Source organism: Etheostoma spectabile, chromosome 16, assembly GCF_008692095.1.
Source record: "Etheostoma spectabile isolate EspeVRDwgs_2016 chromosome 16, UIUC_Espe_1.0, whole genome shotgun sequence".
Taxonomy (NCBI): Eukaryota; Metazoa; Chordata; class Actinopteri; order Perciformes; family Percidae; genus Etheostoma; species Etheostoma spectabile.
In genome coordinates, this window is record NC_045748.1 from 21,830,282 (window position 1) to 21,840,698 (window position 10,417).

Genomic DNA, 10,417 nt, shown 5'->3' on the forward strand with positions numbered 1-10,417 from the left:
AGAAAATGCAACAGACTGTTGGCATCATCCAGGCATTGACAGTTTAGACAGGAAGCAACGAGAGGGGTGATACAAAGATAAGTCTGGATTCATACCAGCGCTACTGAGAAAGTTCAATATGCATACTTTAACCATGAACTTTTTTTAAATTACATTTTGTAATGCCAGTTTGTGTGCCTGAATAAGTTTGTTAGGCCAAAATGAAAACCTATTTAGACAATGTAGCATCGAGTTCTTCGATTTCTTTACAAACCTATACCATTTCTCTTGGTCGCCATGCTCTTTGATAAGACGTTCCCCTCCCTCATTCAACAAAAGCACCAATACTTGAAACAAGATAATCATCATTACACTTCGTTATTTTACCTATTAAATTGAACATTAACATGATATGCTAATCTTTTTCTCTGAATGAAGTGTAGTACAATTCAGACTTCAGTATTCAGATTGTGGAAAGCATATTCACTTTTGCAGAGTTCTTTGATCCATGAAAGAGAATTATTTAGAAGCACTATTCATTTGCCCACACTGAAATGCAGGACTCAGAGCAACATAAGGCGCAATTTCATACAAAAATCCACATATTATCAGCATAAATCAATGTGCAACAGAGAAGAAGTTCATGTAGTTTTACTGTTGCCCCAAATTAAATTATTTTTGGTATGGACACTGAAAAGCAATTTGTCTCCTGAAGAGACCTGTCCATTGAAATCTAAACGTTAGACCTTTTATCTCTTTGGTTTGTGAAGAACATGTAGAGAACCACCATTCTGGTAACTCAAGTTTAAATTTTTCTAGTTCAAACAGTTTCACGCTGCTGACATTGAAAGCTGCCAGCTGGGGAAGCACTACAAGACTTGCTTAAAGGGACAATTGCAGATTACAGGAGAAGAAGAACACTGTGGGTTGATCACAGCTCAAACTAAAAGATTATTCATATAGATTCTAGTGCAAACTTATCATACAAAAATCAAACATGTTGATCCGTATACAGTTGTTCTGCCACTCGGTTGGGAGCGCCGGTGAAATCTGTCAGCTACATCCGTTCAATCTAAACTTCAAATCAGAAAATTGCCACAAGATGTATAACCTGATGACGGTCAGGTTATTAGGTTTAGTAACATTGTGCCTGACTACAAGACGCCAGGAAGCTGCCGACAGTCCCGACTGTAGGGAAGACAAGCTTTAGTTTCATGTACATGAGTTGTGCCTGCTGCATTGATTCTGAGGATGCAGCTCATTGTTTAAGTGAAAAGTTCAGTCAGAACTCAACATAAACTCATTTTTCACATAAATTGAATGTTCTATAAAAACATCTTTAACATTTACAATAACAGATGAAAATAACTACATTTTGTCAAGCTCAAATTTAGGGAGACCTAGGCCAGATTCAAAACTGCTTACTACATACTACCAACAAACGCAGAATGACAGACGTTACTGATTGAGAAAATAAATTCTGCATTATGCTTCGGACCATCCAGGTATTTTAGCATGCAATAGATTTTGTCAACATGCTAGTACAAACGTACATATTGTTCGTATAGTAGTAGCAGCAGCAGTAACAACTAGTGCATTTATCACAGAACAGACAAAAATCTGTAGAATCTTGAAAATAAATCAAATGTTGACGTTTCTGTCTGTAGATAAGCGTTAATTTGTATTTTTTAAGACGTTGAATTTCTTTGTTCTCTACTTACTGCATTCCTTGATGGGTTCGTCGCTCCAGTCGGGACAGTCTCGGGCCTTGTTGCACACTTTGCTCATCTCGATACACTCCCCGCTGCGACACTTGAACTTCTCTGGTCCATTACACTGAGTCACTGTGGAGAGATGAACACAATTTTACAAGTCCTGCTTACACACAACATTCTTTATTCCTTACACACAATCCAAAAATCCAATTACTTGAAAAGCTATCATATCCTAATGCTTCACTGCATAGAGATACAACCTTTTTTTTACAGGCTCCTGTATTTTTAACAGGCAAGCTAGTGGCTGCCTACTGCAACCAGTCATATGCTAAACTAGGCACTTTCCTAATCTATAGTCGTACTCAATACAATGATGTGTGTAGTATCAATCTCATCACACTACTTTCTTGCAAATAGCCATAATATCAAATATGTTCAACTATTCCTTTAAGGTTGACATTCATTAAAGATTCACAACTTTCAACTCCATGTGATCTTCAGAAAGCAAGATGGCAGACTACCTACTGGCTTGAATTTGTGAGAAAATATTGAGTTTTGAGCTTCAACATGTATTCGGTTTTGGAACAGCTGAAGATCTTCTCTTGAGGTGGATTGTGATTGTTCTATTTCTTTGTAAAAACATGCCCGCAGCATCAAACACACACAGCTTCTGAACTTCAGGACAGCCTGAGGTGGAACGTTAAAATGGAAACAAAATTAAATGGTAGAAAAATGCCTTTTAAAAAAAAAGTATGCATGTCTGCATAATCATAGTTAACTACCCTGGCTTTTAGTGAATCTACAGTATGTAGTCAGAGAGATTGAGAACTTAGTCCCAAATTCTTGACATGCTAATGGAGATGGGGTTCTGCATTCTTAGACCGATAAATCAGAAGGGCCTCACTTTGTGACCCTGAGTATAACTAGACTGTAGGAAATCTCATTTGTCATGCAAACTCCATGCCACAACAGTTTAGGGTCTGTTTTCTGGAACCAGTAAATAAACACATTTTAAGACTGTGTTTATCAAAAATAGTGGCCGACCTGAAAGTTTACCCCTTTACTTGCAAATTCTCGCGGGATAATTCAAAACTGTCATTTGTAAAGCTGCAGACACACGAGCACATACTGTTTTTGCAGTTGACCTCATCGGATCCATCGGCGCAGTCTCTGATGCCGTTACACTGTCTGTTGCCCAGGATACAGCTTCCCTCATCACATTTGAACTGATCCGGAACACACGAGCGTACAGCTGCCAAAGACACACAAACCTGAATTACACGATTTGTGCCAATCATTGGCTCAGTCACTTATTGACATTTAGTATAGCCGTGAAAGGACGATAAATTTAAATGGTTAAGAAATTTAAATCTGCTGAGGCACCAAAAATGAATGCCATTAGGATCTTAAGTGCTCCATTTTTAATGCGTTGACAGCTGGTCAGTACATACGACAGTTGGCTTCGTCGCTGCCGTCCTTGCAATCTGGGTCTCCGTCACACCTCCACTTCTTGTGAATACACTCTCCGGAGCGACACTGCATCTCACTGGATGAACACTTGGCAGGCGGCGTCGGATGACGGCCGCAACGAGACGGAGACTCATCTGACTGGTCCTGCAGTGGAAAGAGGCTAGAATCTGATCCTGCATTGTATACAAGAATCAAGTCACTAAGCATGTTTTTTATTTTGCCAGGCACAGAGACTTTCTGGAGTCACTCTGCGCTTAGGAGGTGCGGGCAGGCGCATTTCGTTACCGTCTGACAGAACCAGGCTAAGCTAACTAACCATCTGCTGGCTGTAGATAAACATTTACCATACAGACCGGAGTGTTATGCATCTGGTAATTCTTGCAAATTAGCATATTTCTAAAAACAAACCATTTGTCAAACTGGCCATTTTCATATTTTTGGATGGTACGTCTTTTGGCTATAGCAACATTATACTCACAATTTTGCTTTAGGACAATTGGGAAACACTACAGCAACAAGGACGGTTTTTGTAAAGCTGTAGGAAGCTTGCATAATCACAGATCTCATACACTTCACACAGAAAGTAGTCAATTGGAAATTCCTGTAGCTGTTGTACCAAACTACACAGCAGCTGTAGAGCAATTAAGCCCAACTGGAGTCCAAGTATCATATGGTGGCAGTTGTTGAAACTGCATAGTGTGCCTTACCTTTTTATTTTTGAAAATAGGAATTGTGCACATCCTAGCATTTGCAGCTACTTCTCTAGCATACAGACAAGCTAAGAAACCACAATCCAGCATGCATGCAATAATTCAACAAGTCAGAAAACACGTTGACTAGGAAGGAGATCTGCTGTGCTACAGTACCTAACTGCTATATTTACTTTTACTCTAAGTGTTTAGAGGATTTCAGTTTTTTCTTAAAACTGTTAAAATCATGGTTGCAGCCGTCACCGTGGTCCTGCAAAACGTCCTGAATCGCCCAGTTACATCCTGCTACGCTCTGCGGTGCCCGGCTACGTCCTGTAATGCCGCACAGTGCCCTGCTATACCATTAATTACTACAAAACTACTTTTTTTTTAAGTCAGTTTATTTTTTTATTAATTTCAACCCCAACTGGCCCGGTCAGACACCGCCAAAAAAAGTCAGGGTCTGTCCCAGGTTTCTTCCTAAATACAATTATAAAGCTGAAAATGAGCATAAATTATAAAGCTGAAAATGAGCATAATATGAGCACTTTAAAGCTGCTATGTGGTGGGATGAACTAATAACAGGGTAATAACCCAATTTTAAGATTTTAAAAGCTGAAAAACTGAGCTTCGAGGACAAAAGTGGATACAGGTAAAAAGACATGACACATCAGTGGGAAAACTTTGGCATCCTGACACTCCGTTTGCCCGTTGTGTGCAGCAAGCATTTTTTCCATCAAGTTCAAGATCTTAATGTCCATTTCAGGCAAACTATATTTAAAATGTTTTCATAAGTGAAGCTAAGGCATGTTGGCAGTGTGCAACTTGTGTTATAGTGGAACGTAGATAAAGAAAGCTATGCAGTGCCTTAGCTTGCCAACTCATAGTTAGAACTCAACATTACCTTAACGGCAAACTAGTCCACTCTGGTAGACATAGGTTGTTAAAATAATCCATTTGACATGCATAAAATATTGCTTTTAGCTAGCTACAGTCCTGGTTAATGTTTCAGCCCTTTGTTGCATATTGTGGCACTGAGTGTTTCCCTCAGTTGGGCGTGGATTTCAGAGTATGATGCAATGTGCCCTAACTACACTGACTATACACCCACGTTGTTTGAATGACAGTTGATCTGGGGGATGAGCAGGGCAGAAATGCCAGCGCTTCAAGACTCTGCTCTCAGACGTTTATCCTTTAATTATAATCAAAACTGGGCAATCAGACAGAATGGGATCAAGAGGAGCAGCAGGAGCAGTTTCTCAAACTTTCATCATTTCAGCAACTCATGCAGGAGCAGATTATTGGAGTGTGAGAATGTATGAGTTTGTGAGTGTCTGAAGCTCCATAACTGTTAACAATGACGCAGGACTAATGGGTGTGAGAGCAGCAGAGTGAATACAATGGCTATCCAAATGAACACAGTACTTTATAAATTTGTGGATGGAAGAGTTAGCATCAGTTTTCTCATTTTGCAGTTTGGCCGTCAGTGATAGCCACAGAGCCAATTAGCAAGGAACAGGCAAATTGCTGACTCAGTGGAACTTGTTCTGCCATATGAGGAAACGTGTTAGGACTGTCAATGTGTGCATGTGTGAGAGAGTGAGAAAGGCAGGTCAATAACCGCGGGGCGTTGTGAAAATTTAACTTGCAGAACAGGTGTGCGTCAAGTGTTTGTGGAGGGACATCATGCCGGAACGTTTATTAAAGTGCAGGAAAATCTGCTTCGAAATGAGGGCGTTGTGTGAAACTTTTTGGCGACAGAGTGCCAAATCTTCAGACCAGAAAGAAATCGTGAAACTTAACACATTGATTTCAATGCTGGTCCACTACATGACATACCCATAGGCCAGTTGCTGCTCCTTTGAAGGCTTCATGGCATCTTTTACAACAAGTCGCTAGATTTGTCACCATCTTTTAACCTGCTCCACTGCGTTTTTTTCACAAGCAAGGTTTGTTTGAAAGACAGGAGGTTCCTCAATTCATTGTTCTTCAAATAAATTTAACTAAAACTCATTACACAAAAGGCAAAAGCGGGTTGATGCTGAATAAGTGTAATACAAAGTAGAGAGGTGGCGGATTGCGACAAGGAATTTAATGCCGTAGTTACCAACATTTGGGCAATTTCAATACGTGCACTAATGAGAATGATGGCAGTCCACACTGGTCACAGGCCAGGTTTAATGATGAGAACATCTGGTTTTAATTTGGAGCGGTGCAGTATTTTGAATTGCAGCAATCGTGTCTATCATATATTATACAGCAGAGAAGTAGACTTGTGCTCCGTTCCACGGCTCATCTGTGACCTCCACTCGCATATTATCTTGCCATGCCACTCTATCCAGTGGTTACGGTCAAACATCCAATCAGGATTGTCAGACTGACCAAATACGCTGCAATTAATAATTGCATAATTCAAAAGTGCATTAAACAGGGCATGACTAGAATTCATATGCTATCCAGGCCAGGTAAAAGTGGCTTGCCACACTCCCGCTAAGTCACTGTCTGATGGTGCAGGAATAAAGATCTCCAAATAATTCTCGTCCACAACTTGTAACCCGTTTTTCAGAATGTGTGGGTATGTGGCTTTGTATTGTGTTCATCTTACGTGGCAGTCAACGTCGTCGTCACACACCCAGCTGGCCGGGATGCACGATGAGTTTCCACACTGGAACTCACTGGGGCCGCAGGACGACGGTGCACACTCCACCTCATCCGAGCCGTCGCCACAGTCGTCCTCACCATTACACACAAAGTTCCGGGAGATGCAGCGGCCGCTGGCGCACGTGAACTCATTTGGAGCACAGGTGATGTTACCTGGAGGCAGTTGGGGGACAAGAAGCAAATAGAACGCTGTGAGGATTAGCAGCCAAGTCGTTAAAAGCAACATGATTGCGTGTGCAAACGTTTTTCACTGAATTCAAGAGCTAAATGTCAGGTACATCATGCTAACTGTTTATTTTCTCAACTTATTCTTAAGCGAAGCTAAAACATTTTGACAGTGTGCAACTTCTGGAATAGTGGAATATGGCTAAATCAGAAAGCTACGCAGTGCCTTAGCTTGCTAAAACACAGCAAACATTAGCATCGTAACAGCTAACTAGTCCACTCTGGTAGACATAGTTTGCTAAATTATCATTTGACATACCTAAAAAAAGATTAATTAAGCATGAGGTAAAACAAGCCATTTTACAAGATCATTTAAGTTTTATCTGACTCTATTAGCAATTTCCAGAAATAACTTTAAAGGGTGGATATTCATCCTGTATACAGGTTACAATTAATCCATTTCCAGGACTCCATTCACTGCAACTACATTTTTACAAGTGTGGCACTTTCCAGATGGAAGGCAAGTCATCTTGAAACAGAACTTTGGACATTTGGGCTGCATCTACAACACATGCAAAACTGCTGCCGCTCTTTTTTTATTAAGGTGTACCTTTGTCCTATAATACTACACATACAGTATCATTAAAAAAAAGGGACATAAGGTTGGTATCACTATGTGGCAAAACGTTTGACACGTATATCTAGTTAGTGGGTTCAGCCACACGCTTTACTTAAGTTTACTATCCACTTAAAGTAAATACAATCAACTAGACATCCATGCAATCTTCATTGACAAACATTTGGAGTAGAATGGGTCACATTGAAGCTCAGCAGTGTGATGCAGTCACAGGATAAAACATTTCAAATAAGTCAGTAAATTTCTTGCCTGACTATGGCCTAGCAGTGACACACTAGCCTGAGACATGCACAACTCCAAGAATAAAAATAATGCAAAGTATAGTTCAGTAGGATGGTCAAGTATTGAAAAGGTTTTCACCATTTGACAATCTAAGGAATGAATTGGGTGCGGCAGATGCCGACACCACCATCTGCCTAAAATGCAAACTGTAAATAACGGGAGGAAAAACAATGCTCTGGAACTATGAAGGCCAAACTATGAAAATCTGCTCCAATTAAAAGGAAATCAAATACAACAGCTTACAATTACATAGACAAAAGTACACTTTAACGTTGTGGCAGCAGCTTGTGTTGGACCCTTTGTTTTAAGATGACAGGAACTGAATGTAGAAGAACAAAAAAAACAAAGTTGGACCTTACCAATGCATTTCCTTCCTTAAAAGTTTTTCATTTCAAATCCAGCATCGTTTACATCCATGTATTACCCGCACGAATGTGTGTCCTTGTGCACAAGTCAAGAGCCTTTGTTGCTTGACATCCCCTCTCTCCCCACTTTCAGTCAATGTCTTTAGATTGACGACATTGACACTGCCTGTCACTTTAAAGGGTGTGTGTAGTTAACTATGCACCAAACAAGAGTTCGGAGTACTCCGCTCTCTTGGAGACCCTGAATGGAGTCCTGTATGGGACCTCCAGTAGGACTCTATAGTTCTGCTGGGGGATTTCAATGCACACGTTGGCAATGATGGAGATACATGGAGAGATGTAATTGGGAGGAACGGCCTCGCTGATCTAAACCAGAGTGGTTGTCTGTTAGACTTCTGTGCTAGTCATGGATTGTCTATAACAAACACCATGTTAAAGCAATAGGCTCAAACGTCATTCCATCTGATCTGAGGCCTTATGTTTTGAACACTTGGGTGAAGAGAGGGACAGAATAGCGAGGCGTAGTCAGGGTGGGGAGGGGTTGCAGTTCAGTGGGCTAGGGATCTCAGTGCTTCTTTTTGCAGACGATGTGGTCCTGAGCGCATCATCCGTCTGTGACCTTCAGCACTCACTGGATCGGTTTGCAGCCGAGTGTGAAGCGGCTGGGATGAGGATCAGCACCTCTAAATCTGAGGCCATAGTTCTCAACAGGAAACTGATGGAAGGCCTTCTTCAGGTAGGTAATGAGTCCTTGCCCCAAGTGAAGGAGTTTAAATACCTTGGGGTCTTGTTTGCGAGTGAATTGACACTGGAGCTGGATATTGGTCGGAGAATCGGAGCAGCGGTTGCGGTATTACATTCAATTTATTGCACCTTTGTGACAAAAAAAGAAAAAAGAAAAAAAAAGCTGAGACAGAAGGCAAAGCTCTCGATCTAATAGTCAGTTTTGTTCCTTCCCTCACCTATGGTCATGCCGGAAAGAACGAGACCCAGGGTACAAGCTGCCGATTTGGGTTTCCTCAAGGGGGTGGCTGGCGTCTCCCTTAGAGATAGGGTGAGAAGCACAGTCATCCGAGAGGAGCTCAGAGTAGAGACTCTGCTCCTTTGTGTCAAAGGAGCCAGTTGAGGTGGTTTAGGCAGGTGGAGGGATTATATCTCCAACCTGGCCTGGAAACACCTTGGGATCCCCAGTCGGAGTTGGTTAATGTCGATAGGGAAAGGGGTTTTGTTTGGGGTCCCCTGCTGGAGCGGCTGCCCCTGCGATCCGAAACCGGATAAGCGGACACAGATGGATGGTGTCGTTTACTACACTGCAGTAAAACATTCCAGTCCAAATGAAAAAATATCTTCTACCATGTAGCCGATTTCACTAATCCTAACCAGCCTCCAGTACTTTCTCAATACTGAGACGATATAGATAAAACCTATTCATTGAAGTGACTAACATCTTCAAATCATCAGCAGTAATGTCAAATCAAATTTTAATCATTACTCAACTTATTATGTGCCAAACCAAATTGGCAGATAAGACTTTCTACCGGTATGTCTCATCAACGCTTGGGGATTTCTCAAGATCCCCCGGAAGAGCTGCGTTGCTAAGCCTGCTGCCACAGCAACCCGGCCCCTGATAAGCATGAGAAATTGGACAGACAGATAAACTGTACCAGCATGCTACAGGCTACTTTAGCGTTTGTCAGATCCAATTATTTTAGTTTATAGTTTGTCCAGGCAGAGCATCATGATCTGTGCAAAAGGCTGTTAGTGTGTTTATGCTGCACAGTGTTTAGGATAAACAGCTGGAGGATGAGAAGTAATTGATACACACATCCATTAAATTGTTTCAGGGCTGGAGCGGGTAAAGAACAGCTGTTAAGATTTGAATCCCTTCTGAAAAGCAGTATCATTGCACTTCAGGTCACAGCAGCATAAACTTTAAAGTCTGACTTTACCTAACCCTACAATAGCATTCCAGTTCCACCATTTGGAGAGAAGGTGAAGGGCTATTCCATTTGAATACACCTATAGTATATGGGCCCCGGATCCAACGCATGGACAATTAAGAACCGTGGGAAAAATTCCAGTTGTTCACATCACTCCTTTCAGCTAAATGCAATATTCCTTACTACAAGCCTACAAAAATCAAAATGTTTAAGTCCAAATCCAGGGATTAACTAAAGTGAGTTCGAGAAGTTAATTCTACCATGTTGTGTACTCTCAAAAAAAAACAAAAAAATTGACCTAAATGCTTTGTCCACTTACCACAGTTGACCTCGTCCTCTCCATTGTCACAGTCCTTCTCTCCGTCACATTTCCAGAAGATGGGGATACACTGAGTGGAGCCCGCGCCGCAGCTAAACTCGTTCACACGACATGTCCTCATGTCTGTATGGAAAAAAACACAAACAACAAATTTATCATTTAATTTGTTTTCTTTGATTCATTCCAAAAAAAAAA

The 10,417-nt window shown here is 41.2% G+C and overlaps 1 protein-coding gene and 1 long non-coding RNA gene across 3 annotated transcripts in view; one reads left to right on the forward strand and one right to left on the reverse strand.

The window, feature by feature from the left end:
• vldlr (very low density lipoprotein receptor) overlaps window positions 1–10,417 on the reverse strand; it is a 49,477-nt gene that overhangs the window by 20,107 nt on the left and 18,953 nt on the right. For both annotated transcript variants that reach the window (XM_032539396.1, XM_032539395.1), the window contains exons 4-8: window positions 10,223–10,345; window positions 6,459–6,667; window positions 3,146–3,308; window positions 2,824–2,946; window positions 1,701–1,823 (exon numbers count right to left, since the gene is read on the reverse strand). In XM_032539396.1, the coding sequence (XP_032395287.1) occupies window positions 1,701–1,823; window positions 2,824–2,946; window positions 3,146–3,308; window positions 6,459–6,667; window positions 10,223–10,345 (741 nt within the window). The remainder of the gene's footprint in view (window positions 1–1,700; window positions 1,824–2,823; window positions 2,947–3,145; window positions 3,309–6,458; window positions 6,668–10,222; window positions 10,346–10,417) is intronic.
• The window catches only part of LOC116704173 (uncharacterized), a 17,487-nt gene continuing 13,127 nt past the window's right edge, over window positions 6,058–10,417 (forward strand). Inside the window, exon 1 of the long non-coding RNA XR_004335602.1 lies at window positions 6,058–6,070. This is a non-coding gene — a long non-coding RNA (uncharacterized LOC116704173). The remainder of the gene's footprint in view (window positions 6,071–10,417) is intronic.